Source organism: Zootoca vivipara, chromosome 14, assembly GCF_963506605.1.
Source record: "Zootoca vivipara chromosome 14, rZooViv1.1, whole genome shotgun sequence".
NCBI lineage: Eukaryota > Metazoa > Chordata > Lepidosauria > Squamata > Lacertidae > Zootoca > Zootoca vivipara.
In genome coordinates, this window is record NC_083289.1 from 32,997,321 (window position 1) to 33,012,857 (window position 15,537).

The 15,537-nt window shown below is 45.0% G+C and overlaps 1 protein-coding gene across 1 annotated transcript in view; it reads right to left on the reverse strand.

Annotated features, from left to right (window-relative positions):
• The window catches only part of RBFOX1 (RNA binding fox-1 homolog 1), a 158,773-nt gene that overhangs the window by 117,501 nt on the left and 25,735 nt on the right, over positions 1–15,537 (reverse strand). The window contains exons 2-3 of the mRNA XM_035132149.2: positions 3,979–4,122; positions 1,949–2,002 (exon numbers count right to left, since the gene is read on the reverse strand). Of these exons, the coding sequence (XP_034988040.1) occupies positions 1,949–2,002; positions 3,979–4,122 (198 nt within the window). The remainder of the gene's footprint in view (positions 1–1,948; positions 2,003–3,978; positions 4,123–15,537) is intronic.

Sequence of the window (15,537 nt, forward strand, 5' to 3'; positions counted from 1 at the left end):
GCTTTCCTAGGGGGAGCAAGTTGGGACAGGGACATGGACAAAGCCTAAATGGGCAAGAAAGGGCAAAGGGCTTCTGGTACCCAAATGTCCATGTTCAGATGGAAGCCAGAAACTGAGAACTACCTCTCCTTTCCTATAGGCGATTCACACGAGGTCTGGACACCTAGATTATCCATGTGACATGGTGCAGAAGACAACTCCCCATCCTCATGCTAATAGATGAGAACTGTGTAGGTCTCACAGGTCAAACTCACAGCGCCACACCAAGGCCTCAACTTTCATTACTGGTTATATGAATGTTGAACAGTAGAAGATAGTGGAGTGGGGTGGCAGGGCTTACCTGACCCCCAGTTGGCCACATCATTACAGCTTACTAGGAGGTAAAGGGGTGTGTGTGGTTGGCATCACGCAAACACACGGGCGGAGCCCATCTGGCATGGGCGTAGCCAAGTGGGGGGGACAGGGGGCAGCTGCCCCCCATTAAGTAAATCAATTAAAATATTAACTGAGATTCTGCACACACACCCCGACATAAAGCCTGCCCCCCTAACATAAATCCTGGCTACGTCCATGCAATCAGGTGCACTCAGAAATCACCGACCTTCCCTCTCCCCCCCCCCTATGACTCCCAGTAAGCAACAGCAGTGCAGCCAACCAGAAGCAAGGTGAGCTCCACTATTCCATCACACCACCCACTACTGAGAATGTGAGCCCAAAGCTTACTTCTGCACCCCATTGGGTGGATAACCTGTATGTCCAAACCAAGAGCAAAGCAGCTATTAAGAGACTCCATGATTCAGGCTGCATTCCTTTTAAGCAAAATTGGGGAAAGGGTGGTAGAGCAGCCAATTCCAAGCAGTGCAGACCTGGGATGAGGAACCTGTGACTCTCTAGATATTGTTGCACTCCAGTTCCCATCAACCCAGCCAGCATGACCAAGGATCAAGCAGGCTAATGGAAGTTGTAGTCCAGACATCCCCAAACTTCAGCCCTCCAGATGTTTTGGACTGCAATTCCCATCTTCCCCGACCACTGGTCCTGTTAGCTAGGGATCATGGGAGTTGTAGGCCAAAACATCTGGAGGGCCGCAGTTTGGGGGTGCCTGTTGTAGTCCAACAACTTCTGAAAGGCCACAGTTACTCCAGCCTCTAAAGCAGAGGTGGGGAACCTGTAGCATTTCAGATGTTGCTGAACTATAGCTCTCTTCTTCCCTGGTGACTAACCATGGTTGCTGGGGCTGATGGAAGTTGGAGTTCAGCAATATCTGGAGGGTCAAACATTCCCCACACCTGCTCTAAAGTAAGTCCGATTGATCTAAATCACTGGGTAAAGCATTGCAGCCTTTGTCTCTTGTTTTGCTCAAGCAGCACAGAAATTGAATTCAAAAAGGTTAGCAACATTTTGAAAGTTTTAACTAAGCAGGACAGCAGCTGCACTTTCATAATCTTGGGGGTGGGGGTGGGGGTGGGGAATCACACTTGATCAAGTAATTACTCCAGAGGATATTAGATTATATTACTTGCTTCCATTTCAAGAGCAGAATATATACCTATTCTAACAATCTTTTTTTTCCCCTTGCAAGCTTGAACTAATTTCACCAAATGAGTAAGGCAATTATCAGGGATGGGAGAGAGAATCAGCAGAAAACACTTGATTATATTTAAAAGCAGAAGGCAATATTCCCCTTTAACTGGTGACAGTTTATCGTAGTTAAAATTATCCCCTTTAAAGGGATTCAAAATTAGGCCAATGAATTTCACGCTGTTTGGGAAATTGACAAGAAAGAAAGTGTGGGGGTGGAGTGGGGGGGGGGAAGCAGCCCAATAGGTGCTTCTGTTGAAGTGGATATTTAGAAAGGGTTTATTACAGCACTGCAATTGCTTCCTCTTATTTGTATTGAATACTTCAAACAAATTCAACATTGCCACAGGTGTATTCAACTGCTTACCTTTGAGCCTCGCTCATTAAAAATAATTTCAACATCTAAGATTTTACCAAATTGCTGCAAGGAAACAAAAAAGAAGAAGAAACCACATAAGCATTTTAAAAAAATACTTCCCTCCTCCACCACCAATGCATTAGAAACATATAAATGCAAACAATAAAAATAAAAAAGGACACTTCGAGGATTCTATAGTGTAGGAAAATAACTGCATTCTGAAGTGCAGCTAATAACAATACCTACCAGCAGATTCATCTCTGCACATACAAACATCCCTGTTTGCAGTCTACTCTATGCAGTTCAAGTAAGCATGTTCCTATGCACTACTTGGTGTATGTGGAGACGAAGATTCCATTCAGGTTGATGGGGTGACCCTTGTCGCAGGCAGGGGAGCATCTCATTTCCAGGAGGAACCCCTAAACTGGGGTCCCCTGTTATAATTACTGAAAGTAACCTTGTTTTCTCAAGGTTTCTCATTTTTCTAATCTTAAATTCAGTCTGGCACATTTCTGTATAAGTTCCTATTTACCCCCTTTTTATATGACCCACTTTTGCCATGTGACACCTTCCAGTACATCAACTCAGGGCGGGCTTACCCATAGGCACTAGGGGTGTGGGGCACCTGGGTGCTGGGCTCTCAGGGGCGCCAAGCCGAGAGTCCGGGGCCGAGATTTGGAGTCTGGGTATTGAAGAGCCAGGCTAGCCAACAGCTGCTGCTGAGTGGAGCCGAGCCCATTGGAGCGCCGCAGGCTTTTCTGCTGCGGACGCTGAGGCAGCCGGCTGGCTCTGCCCTCCTGTGTGCCTGGGATTGGCGGGCCGTCGAGAGGCCCACCCAGTGCACGCACTCTGCTCATGAGGCACGTAGCTTCCCTCCTGGGGGAGGGATTGCTCTCCTCCCGAAGTGGCATGGGAGAGAGTTGTGCGCCTGCTACCCATGTGGCTGGAGGGTGCGCAGCTTCCCTTCCAATCCTCTGCGGGGATTGCTCTCCTCTCTCCACCTGCAGTGGCATGGGAGAGAGTTGCGTGCCCCCCCCCAAAGCTAAACAACTCTGAGCTTCCCCCCTAAAAAAAAGCTCAACAACTTTGCCCTGCCCCCCTTCATCTGTCATATTGCCCCTTAAACACAAACAGATCTGTTAGTCTTTGATGTGGCACATGACTTTTTGGCTATGTACACACCAGATATTGAAAACACATTTAAAATGTATCCCCCCCCCCCATGAATCCTGGAAACTGTCGTTTCTTAAGGGCACTTGGTGTTGCAGCTGGGGGGGGGGATAAATTGAAGTTCCTAGGATTCTTTGGTGTATGTGTGTGTTAAAAGTGCTTTTGTTGTGTACTCGACCTTTGTTGCTGTTTTCTTCTGAGATGGCCTCGATGGTTCCATGAAACAAATAATGGAAGATGCTTCAACTGTCTCAGGACAGATAGACACCATGAATTTAAAGCACACTCAATATGCATTTAAAGCACATGACTTCCCTCAAAGAATCCTAGCAGCTTATTCTTAGCCAATAACCTGCTGGCAGATCCACACCAGACATTTAAAGCACAGCCAATGCACGTTTAAAACATATGACTCCCCTAATATATGCCCACATCCTTAACAACCTACAGTTCCCAGGATTCTTGGGGGAGTCATGTGTTTTAAATGTGAATCGTCTGTGCTTTAAATGTCTGATATGGAACTGCCTGCAGGCTCTCGGTTAAGAATAAGTGCCCCTTGACTCATTGAGAACATATAAAGAAGGTGCAGCTACTGAGATGTACATGAAGTTGCATCTGGCTTGAGCCCTGTTTATAGGACTGAAGATGCACATTCAAAACTTAGTGAGTGTGAGGCTACAATCTGAAGAGGACCTTCTTTTTTCCCCTTTAAATGCCAGTGCCAATGTAAACTAGTATTTTATTTCTTTATTTAATTTCTTTATTTAATTTGTTTGCCGCCCTTCATCCATAGATCTCAGGGTGGTGTACAACTTAAAAAATACTAGATTTTAAAAAAGGCAAAATGTGTAAGAACACAAAGTACTTACCCCAAACATTTGTCTGAGATCTGGATCCCGGAATCTGAAGGGTATATTTGAGACATGCAGCCGTTTCGGCTGTGATTTGTTTTCTGTGTTTTCAGAAGATTGTGTCTGTTGCTGTCCATCGGTCTGTGCTGCATCGTCTGTCTGCTAAAAAAAAAAATCAAGCAGGGGGCGGGGATGGGATGGAATGTGGGAAGGGAGAGAAAAAAAAGTTAGCCAGGCCTTCCAGCATTGTTCTGTTACACCAGAATTGCATTTCCTCTGGAAACTGGTGTTCATGAATGGATAAACAAGAAAGGGGCAGGGAGACTGGTCATCTGAATAAATAACATCAGTTAGGAAGCTGTGTGCCTTCTTGATATGTTCCTCTCAGTCCAGTGGGATCAGATGTGGAAGCTCTGTGTTCCATGCAATTCTATTCCTACTCATGGTTGACCCATTTAAATCAATGGACATGGCTAACATAGGTCCATTCATTTCAGTGGGTCTGTTCTAAATAGAACTTAGTTGGATACCACCCTCTGCTTTTGAACCTCTTCCTTTCAGGTGGTCTTCGGCCACACTGTTCCCAACACCATTCCTGAGGGTTCCCCAAGCAATAAACTCAATTCAGAAATGTACTGCCCATTCATTTCTGTGGATCCACAATGAGTAAAACTGACAATACCCCTCACTGACATCTTGTTCAGCCCCTTGACAGCCTCTCTGACAATTTAAATTAAGTTACAGTTAGGTAGCTGTGTTGGTCTGCTGTAGTCTAAACAAACAAACAAACAAAATTCCTTCCAGTAGCACCTTAGAGACCAACTAAGTTTGTCATTGGTATGAGCTTTTGTGTGCATGCACACCTCTTCATGCACATGAAAGCTCATACCAATGACAAACTTAGTTGGTCTCTAAGGTGCTACTGGAAGGAATTTTTAAAATTTAAATTAAATCATTTATTTGAAAAGGTTTACATACCTCTTAACAAAAGGCTCTAAACATTGTACATAAAACACTATAAAAATGCATTAAAAATTCAGATAAAATCAAATGTCACAAAACAAACGGGCATTAAATGTATCAAACTAACAAACTATTTAGTTATATAATGAATATACACGCTAAATGGGGCTGATCAACCTGGGAGGGAAGCCCATCTAGGACAAGCACCCCCAAACTGCGGCCCTCCAGATGTTTTGGCCTACAACTCCCATGATCCCTAACTAACAGGACCAGTGGTTGGGGAAGATGGGAATTGTAGTCCAAAACATCTGGAGGGCCAAAGTTTGGGGATGCCTGATCTAGGAGAAGGAAAATTATGTTCCTAAACCCCTGCTGCCTTGTGGGATATCTTGGGGAGAAGAAAAGGCTATGGGGTAAGCCCTACACAAATCCAGAATGGCGTCCCTAAGATGGTTGGGTGGTGCTTGTGTGCCTCCTTCCAGCAACTCCAGCAGCCAAGCTAGTGCCAAACGGAGTGCTCTGATTTCCTTCGGCCCACATTGTGCTCTCTGGGCATCCCAGGACCTCCATACACTTGCGCCCTGGGGAGGTCACCAGGGGTGTAGGAAGGGGGGCAATGGGGGCGGTCCGTCCCGGGTGTCATCTGTGAAGGGGTGACAAAAAGGCACACCGTGGGGGCTCGCCCTGGCATCCCAGTGCGTGGTGGCTCACCCCACCGCAGATCGCCCACCACTGCCATTCCATGCCGTGGATCTCTCCACTACCGCCGTTGTGGGTTGCACTACCCCCCCCCGGAAACCCCCCCTGCGCATGGCATGGCCGCCACTCTGGGCACCCATGCAGCTCTAGCTCTGCCACTGGAGATCACTTCAGTGCTGCTAACCCCGGGATGCACACTCCATTGACTCTCAAAACAGACAGATGCCAACAACAGAATAAAATAACATGTTAAAATTGATTTTAAAATTGTGTATCCAGGCTGGCTTCCCTAAACCAAAAAAAAAAAAGTTTCAGCAAGCGCTGAAAACAATACAGCAAAAGCGGCTGCCTAAATTTAAATTAGGCAGGGAGCTCCACAGATGAGGTCCTGCCTTGACACCCAATTTCCGACCTTCAGCCCTTGGACCTCAAGAATCAGTGGCAGGGGAGCTGGTGGGAAGCTCAGAGTTAGAGTAAGAGTGCCCATGTGATGGCCAGGGCGGAGAGAAGCTGGCAGTGAGGATATAATAAGCCTCTCAGGTGCTCCTGGGCTTTATCTGAAATAAGAAATCCCAGCTTCCTCTAGATTCCTCTTGTTCATTTCTTTACTCCAGTTCCATTTCCACCACTAGGTGGTGCTGGCCATGGATGCAAATCTATGACACGCAACAACACATTTCCAGTAAGTGTGTGTTCAAATTAGTTTGATCTGACGTACAAGCTCCGAGCACATTCCCATGTCAGGACTGGAATTTGGGGGGGGGGGGGGAGAGCACAAACAGAAATAAATGAGTGAATAGTACCTTAGCCTGCCTGGGAAAGAGTTGCATTCACAATCCACAATATATATGCATATTACTTTCATTTTGTAGCCTGATGGCAAGTTTTAGAGGCCTTCTGTTTCAACAACATGAAAGCAATTAATTTCATTATGTCATCTGAAAATTAAAATTAATCATCTTTTGCAAACCAAAATGTTAAGAATGCTCTGGGCTGTTTTTTTTTCTTTTCTGTTTAGAAATTTGAAGACAATATGGGATACCTAATTAATCATACTGTAGATATATATGTGTGTGTGTATATATATATACTTTTTTTTGCATAAGAACCTTTCTTAACTTAATTTTCTGGCACAAAACCAAACAAATAAGCAGTGAAAGCATGGAATAAACACATGCACTTTCTAAAACACAGGGAGATTTTCCTTGACCTCCCCCCTCCCCCGCTGCCATCTCATTCAGCAGTGCATGGTTCAAAGATTGCTGGAGATTTGAGAAGCCATTTCTGATATCTCCCCTTGCTGTATACAAGTTACTACCAATATATACATCATCATCATCATCATCATCATCTCTATTCAAAATTTCATTCTCATAAATTGTGCAAGGTTGATACCATTAGGGGAAGGACTATGACTCAGTATTGGAACATCTCAACCTTGGTTCCACAGATGTTGTTGGACTATAACTCCCATCATTCCTAGCCAGAACAGCCAGTGGCCAAGGATGATGGCAACCACAGTCCCACAACATCTGGGGAACCAAGGTTAAGAAAGGCTGGTCTAGAGATTTTGGGTGCATGCCAATTCTGCATGTGTTTCTTCATAAATAATCACTTTTCTGCAAAAAAAATAATAATCTGTGATTCATTTGTTTATTTAAAAATGTGTGCGGGAATGTATATTTTAAAAATGTGTCTTTATCTAAATGCACGCAGTTGTAAACATATTCTATTCCAAAATTTTCAAACACATTTTGGTCTGGGAGTTTCCCCTCAGCAAAATAGTAGTGTGAAATTCAAAAGATCATTATATTCTGATTGATGTATTAGGATCAGTTCAATAAAAATGCAAAACAAATTGAATCCGTCTCCATATCTAATTCCACCTGAGCATCTTTGAAAAGGGCCCTCCTGGCAATTCTGGGTACCCTGGAAGAGGCAGAAGTCACCACCACCATTGAAGTTCCATTACAAAAAAAGAAGACCGGGAATGTCAGGTATAAAACTGGTCTAACAAGGCTAACAAAGCACATAACTCTGTTGAGAATTTTCACTCATCATCCTGAAATTCATTTTTGGCTTCCCTCATAATCCGTGAGAGGTTTGCCTGTGGAAGAACTTTCAAACTCGCTTTGACTGTGATTTTCAGTGACATTTCAATAAGTGACTGTACCCTCCAATTTCTCAAATGCTTTCTTCCCTCTCAAAAGAAACTTCAATTCTTCAACCCCTTTCTCAGGGCGCTTTAGAATTTCTTTATAATTTTAGGGGTGCGTGAAGCTGAGCTTACCTGATCACTGTGAGGTGGCTGTGAGTGTCGTGTGAGTTTATTTTCCCATTCAAATGTTTGCCCAGCACTCTATAGCCTTCCTTCCTTCCTGTGTGCCTGATCTGAAAAGGCCCCATGGGAGGACTTATCTCATGATTAGGGCTGGGTGATGTTGGGTTTTCAACATCACGGTGTATCGCCAGACAAACATCATGGTTTAGTGATATACCACAATGTTGAAAAAAGCTGCATTGGCCCCAGCCGGTGAGATGCCAGGTGAAACTGTGGCAGCTCTCATCATGAGAGCTGAGGCGCTTTTACCCCAGTGCCTCGCGGGCTGTGGCCAATACAGCTGTCCCCAGCCTGCTGCTCAGCCAGGGGACGGAAAGGCTCCTGTCCCCAGCGAAGCCAGGCCCAAGTCCCCTGCCGGTCGTGCTTGGCCAAGCTCCCTCTGCCTTCGCTGGCATGTGGGGCAAGTGAGCAACCTTGCCCACTAGCCCCCCACTCCACAAAGACAGACCAAACAGCAGTAGGCAAGCTCACGGAACCTGTCAGGCTCTGTGCATTTGACAGCCTTCGCCTTTGCAGGTGCGCTGCCTCTTTCCTCCAGTGAAGGGGTCGTTCGTCCCAGGAGGAATGAGGCAGCCCACCCTCCCAGGCAAAGTCTGCAAGGCATGAGGTGCAAAGTCACCCTATTTGCGTCTTGTGGAAAGGGGCTTCTGGTGAGCACTGGGCCCATCAGCAGCATCAAATATCATCTACACCACCTGCTTGCCTTCAACTGGAGGATGGGATCTGTCTTTTGCAAGGAAAGGCATAGCACACCTTCCCGGAGAAGGCAGTCAGGCGAGGATGGGGATCTCAGCTGGGAAGGGCAGGCTTCATGCTTCACAGCTGAGCAGCCCCTATCCCGCTTTTACTGGTGTGCAAGCAGGGTCGGGGCGCTCTCAGCTGGGAAGGGCAGACTTCACAGCCCCAATCCCACTCCTAATCATGTGCAAGAAGGAGCTGAGTCAGGCATCTCTCAGCAGGGAAGAGGAGGCTTTCTGCTACCCAGCTGTGCAGCCCCGATCCTGTTCCTACTTGCGTGCAAACAGGAGCGGGGGTCAAGGCTCTCTCAGCTGAGGAGGGGGGAGAACTTTAACGGAGCCCCCATCCTGTGCAGGTTCATGTGAGCCGGTGGTGGGCCATGGCTCCATAAAACTGCTTGGCTGAGGCGAGGGCAGCAGAGCGAACCTCAGCCAAGCAGTTTAAAGAAGCAGAGGAAGAAACAAGCAAAATCTTGCCCGATATAAATATTTTTGCAAAGCAATTTCCCCTAATGCAATGCCTTTTTGTATGTTATCTTCACTAAAATAGGCATTTATATGCACACTTTGACACAGTAAATGCATTTTTTGTTCACATTACTTGACTGGAGAACTGCAATGCAAAATGGAGAACTGCAATGCAAAATTAGGAGACCTGCAAATTTGGAAGGATGATTCTGTTTTAGTTCACATATTGTTTTGGAAAGTGCAAAATAGGAAAGTTCACCCTTAAATGTGAGCCAAACAAAATATCTCCTCCATCTCTACTTAAGATTGGAAAAATGAAAAACCTAGAGAAACAAAAATGGACAGATTTGCTGTTCCTGGTGCAAATTGAGAAAATTCTGGTACAGAAGGCGCACAGGTTCTTTGAAAAGTGTGATGCTGCAGTCAGGACAGCAAAAAGAAAAGCCAGTTGTATCCCTTTCAACAGATTGTGCCACTGATGCTGATCAAACCTGGTGTGATTTATCAGGCTGAATATTTTGTGGCCCAACACTCAGACAAGCAAAGAATTGTTCCATGCAACTTGAAACAATAGAATGGAACATAACTTACTTGGAACTTTTTAGGAGAGGAGAGAGAGAAAAAGAGAGAGAAACAACGCAAGCCCTGGTCTATAAATCTGCACTATATACATCAGCTATAATGTCCAACTACTTTCTAGCTCGGAGATTTGAGACATCATTTGTCATCTCTACGGAAAAGGTCATTTCCACCATTTATTGCATGACTTTTCACTGGCTCCACTGAGATTGTATTTTTAATTTAAAAGGCCTGATAAACAATTACATATTTTACTCCAGTTATTGATGACCAGCTGCCCAGTTTGGGAAGGGGAGGGGCGTTATCTCTGCATTGTGAATAGCAAGAGCCAACTAACAAAACAGAAGCCATCGAGGGTGTTCTTGAAGCCATCATTAGCATACACAGGCACCATGCACCAAGCACTGAAGAATACAGTACCCAGCCTGAAAATTTCAGTAACATCCCCCCTCCCCCACATTTCCAATTGTTGAAACTAAACTGCTTCTTTGAAGACTGTTGAATGCATTTTGCAACTACTTTAATCTGGGACTCTAGGGCTCATTTTTTCCATAATCATTTCTAACTCAATCAATAAGGCAGAGCTACACAAGTTTAATCTTGGTAAAATTTGATTTAGGTATTGACAAATGCACAGAGAAAACTATATGCAGGGCATGCATACATCTTCACAATGGAATGTGTCTTCGTATGTCAAATTTAATTTATCATTCTTTAGCCAATTTACATTCCTCACCATGGCACCAGCCCCAGGTTTTAGGGGAGTTGCTTTCCTACCAAGCATCAGTCTCCGGTGGGGGCAATCATATTTTTTATTTTGCTCCCCTGGGTCTGATTTTGTTTTGTTGAGAATATGACTACAGTCCTGTATATAGGAAACTAGGAAGCTGCCTTATACTGGATCAGACCCTTGTTCCATCTAGCTCAGTATTGTTTACATTGACTGGCAGGAGCTCTCCAGCATATCAGATACAGTAATGAGTTTCTCCCAGCCCTACCTGGAGATCCCAGGGATGCTACACTCACTAAGCTACGGGCCCCTTCCTTGAATGCAGAGACAGTAGCCTTTCCAACTGAGTCGTCTCCATTCGCTTTCAACTTCAACTCTCTTAAACCCCAGCCAGCACCATGATGTAATGTTGCTGCAGGAGCCATTGTATGAGAAAGCATGCATCCCTTGCTTCCAGCTTCACAGTAAGCCTAGTTTGCAATTACCTCTGAACTGAGAAAAGGCTCTTGCTCAGAGTGAAGCTCCAGCATCTCCAGGCAGAGCTGGGGGAAGCTGGATGCCCCAATTGGTCTGACTCAGTACATGGCAGCTTCCTATGTCACCAAGCGGCCATATTAACCCAAAGGTGATTGAGAATGAAAATGATGGAGGGATTTTTAAAATCAGGGTTATTGGTTCAGTTCCATTTTCATCTGTGGTTCATAAAGTGTTTTTAAACAATCAGCAGAGCACCCATTGATAATAGCCAGCCTGTGAAATGTCCCTCCATTCTCTCGTAATTAACATGGCAAGCTGTAATATTTTAATGTCATTAACCATGAATGGGTGTTGCTCAGTGGCAAGCAAACCTTAACTTCTCCCCAAGCTTCCTACATTTAAAGTTTAGATCTGGGAAGCTTGTGCAGGAAAGCAGGCTAAATACAATCTCCTGCAATGCAGGGATCTTTTGCCCAATGTGGAGCTCAAACCCACGACCCTGAGATTAAGAATCCCATGCTCTACCAACTGAGCTATCCCAGCTAACTTATACCACCTGCTATGCCAGGATCCTGATCCTGCCTCATTTTCAGTGGTGCCATTCTAAATTGAGAAATGCACAGGCATGCGCCCGCGTACACACACCCCCCCACACACCCACCCCCCACACACACTGAGTTTGCAATTCGTTATTATTATTTAGTACCCTGCATGCATTCTGTATAGCTTCTTGGGCTACTTAGAAAGCATGTGGCTGTGTTTGTGTGTCTCTGTGTGTATGTATATATAATTTGTCCTGAACCTTTCTCAATTGCTTTTTTATCAGGCTTACAAATCAAATCAAATAGGTATATTGCAAAACCTGGGTGATATTATTTTCCCCCCTCTGCCCCGCGCTTATAGCACAATGTATTGAGTTACGCTTTTCTGTGAACTGCCACCACTATTCTCCCTGGATTGAAAGAGAATGGCTGTGGGGGCTGTAAATTCACTCGGCTTCCCGGCATTACTGCTTAAATCAAGAGGCCTATTCAAAGAGAGAGCAAGTGTTCATTACACAAATCAATTTGGTCAAAAGAACAGCACGGTGGGTACTCAACCGTTGCTCACATAATATTGTCAACTTAATCAAATAATGCCTGCAAGACGTCCACAAAAGGCTTTCTTTTTACCCGCCCCCCCCCCCGATAAATAACTTGATTGATTCAACAGGAAAATGAAATGAAATGGTGGGGTGTTGTCTCCCCCAACCCACCAAAAAAGACAGAAATGTGAATAAGTATTATGCACTTCCTGGTTAAGCATGTGTAAATTGGTGTAGAAGTTGATTGATAAAAGTAATAAAAATAAAAATATCTATTGCTTGAAAAAACAAGTACATCCATACATACAAAAGCATGCATAGTAGAAGTGTGCCCTAAAATGCTGGTGGTTTTTTATGATTACGTTTTTAAAAATTGCAAACTGATGCAAAATTGTGGTTTATCTGCATGCATAAAATAAATAATGGCACCACAACCCCTCTCATCTGGAGGAATAATTAGCTCAACTACATTATTATTATTTTTTGCACTGCCACATTTTTAAAAGGAGAATGTAAATTGTGCTAGGGGGTAAAGTCTTTGTTACTAGTCGAAGTCATGATTCCTTGGAACAAAGAAAATGATGCTACAAAGTCATCTCAAGATAGCAAGACAAGGAGACACTTTTTGAATGTGGGCAAAACAAATATGATTCGTGATATGTCTAGATGAAGGTGAGGGGATCACTCTACTATTAAAAAATATATATATTTGTAAACAACAACGAACAGATGCTGGGGATAAAAATAAGAGTCTGACCCCCAATCAGTGTTCCCTAGCCATGATGGTGCTCAAATCCCCTTTATCCTCTAAAGCAGGGTTGGGGAACCTGTGGCCCTCTAGATGTTGCTGGACTAAAGCCTCCATCATCTTGACTATTGGCCATGCCAGCTGAGGCTGAGTCCAACAATATCTGGAAAGGCACAGATTCCCCATACCCCCCTTACAGGAATACTAGAACAAGGACTAAGGCTCTTGGATGCTACAGCCTTTAGTAGAGAGGATGGTGGGGCACTGCCACTCACCTGTCATGGGCTGGCTGCACACAGAGGAATGGTGGGAGGAATCAGCTGGGGAACCACCACTGGAAGAAGGCTCAGAGCCCAGGGAGTGGTGGTGGGATGACGATGAGTGACCAGAGGGCGAATTCTGGGAACAGGAGATGTTGGAAGCTGAAGGGGGTAGCAGGACTTAGTGAGCTGGGGGAGTCGGTGGCAAAGAGAAGTGCAGAATCAGAGACAGAAGCTGACACTGAAGCAGGAGGGTGGGAGGAAGGAGGTCAAAAGGAAGAGATGAGTCAAGCTGGTGAAGAGTCACATGTGTCTCCCCCTTCCGCTATGAAAAGCTCACCTCCCCCATCTCCCAGAACAAGGAGAGGCATGAAAATGGTGGAGGAGAGATTGGCTACATAGAGACACAGTCTCCAATTGCTTGAGAAAAGTCCTGGAGAGGAGGAGACATGGACAGCTGTGGGGAGTCAGGAACCTTTAGTCTCAGAAACGGATTTCGTGGAGGAAGACCCACCAGGAATGAGCTGCTGTGTTCATTAGGCCTGACACTCAGCCCAGTCTGCAAAGTTCATGTTTTTGCTAATAGTTAGCTCCAACTTTAGACGGTGTGATTACTGACCGCCATGCTCACCCAACCTCTGACTGGACATGTTGCTGCTTACTAGACGGTAGTGGGGAAGGGGTGAGGTGGCAGGGAGGTCAGCGCAATGCAAAAGCTCCAAGAGAGCCAATCTGCTAGAGACTCATTCCAAAGCCCAAAATCTTTTTTTTTCTTTTTTACATACAAAGGAGTGGATTCCTCCAATCCACACACCAGAAATAATGCAGTTGCATTGCACCAAATGCACATTTTTCTTACGCAAACGCAACTTTATGTGATAGGCTGCAGCTCCATTCCAGATCTGTTGAAGCCTTTATTTCTGCCTGTCTCTTACTGACAACCTCCCTCCACCTCCCCTTTCTGGTTTAGTCTGTCTCTGCCTGTCACATCCCTCCTCCTCCCTTCCACTAGTCACTTGTATGTTGAGGAGTGGGGGGTAGCAGCAGACAATGGTGGAGGAAGAGGAGTGCGGGGAAAGCGCACCCCTGGCAGTGCGATCCCAGTGGGGTGCCATTGTGGCTACCCACTGCCCGCGCTGGGCGCCACGGCTCTCTTGGCAGCACGCCACATCCCCAGGACGTGACCAGCCCCACCCCTGCCTGCTCTCCGCCCTCGGTGCCAGAGCATGAAGCTCTGCCACTGGCAGCAGAGATGTGGGGGGCACCTCTTGGGGCCACTCTTGCCAGCCAAAGGAAAGGTAATTTTGGCTATAAGCAATTTTCACATTTATGCACGAACCTCAGAACCAAACCCCTATGTATGATGCAACTCGACTGTATCTGAATTTTAAAAGCCAATTCCCTAGCTCGTAAGTTGTCTGTACAAAAAGACAGGGTAAAAATGAATGTTGACCTTCTTTTAGTTTCCAGAAACATAGGAGAAAACCACCACCTTTTTTGCCAGTCTAATCAAGCCTTAATTTCCAGGTCCGGTAACTGGCAAAAAGCTACATGTTTCTCCAGTACTGCGTGGAAGCCCATTGCGAAAAATCCAATTTCATTTCCAACATCTCCTTTTTTTACTTTGTATAGTTTCATACCAATGACTCTTGGGAGTGGAGGGAGCCACAGAAAGGTAAAATGATTTCATTTTGTCTTCAAAAAGAAAAAGAAAAAAGTTCCAAATTATGTGACAAATTGCAAATTCGCCCCCCACTCCCCCTGCCATCAAAATAATGTAAATATAATGGGGCAAATGCAAGTTCAAGAAACAGTTCTAACTGGTCAATTGCCAAATCCCCCAAGAGATAGTATTGATGTCTATGTTGTGGATGGTGATTTGGAAAATTCAAATTCAAACAGGATAAGTATACCTCCCTGATCCTTTTGTTTCCAGTGCTTGTTTGGACTTCAAGTGAGTGCCTTTTTCATTCTCTATTTATGGCTGGGCAGTAAGGCCGATGCAAGAGGCCAATCTAAAAAATTGTGCCGTGTGTTTACCTTTGGCAAATTGGAATGGACTGGAATGTCTAGCATTTCCCCCCGTGAACAAGACTAATGTCACACACATAAAACTCCTTCCTGTAGGAGCCGTGTTTATACAGACTACCGCTGAGTCAACTTGCGAATGCAGCTGCACCATGCTGAGAAAGAATGGCTGATTGCTACATTGGATGTTGTAAGGAAATAAAAAAATATATATGACAACATGATGAAATGATTTCTTTGCTTGACCCATCGGAGGCTCACCACCTTTCGCTGAAACCCTGCTGGACCTCTCTCTATTTGCTCAGATTCATGCCTGAACAGAAGGCCTTTTTCTCTCTTCCTTGTGCCAGCCACACAGAGCAGCTGGGCCCGCTGAAAATTCATGATAGACACAAGCTGATCTCTTTCAGAGATGTGTGAAATCTGCCAATTATTTCCGATAAATATATATATAAAAATCTGC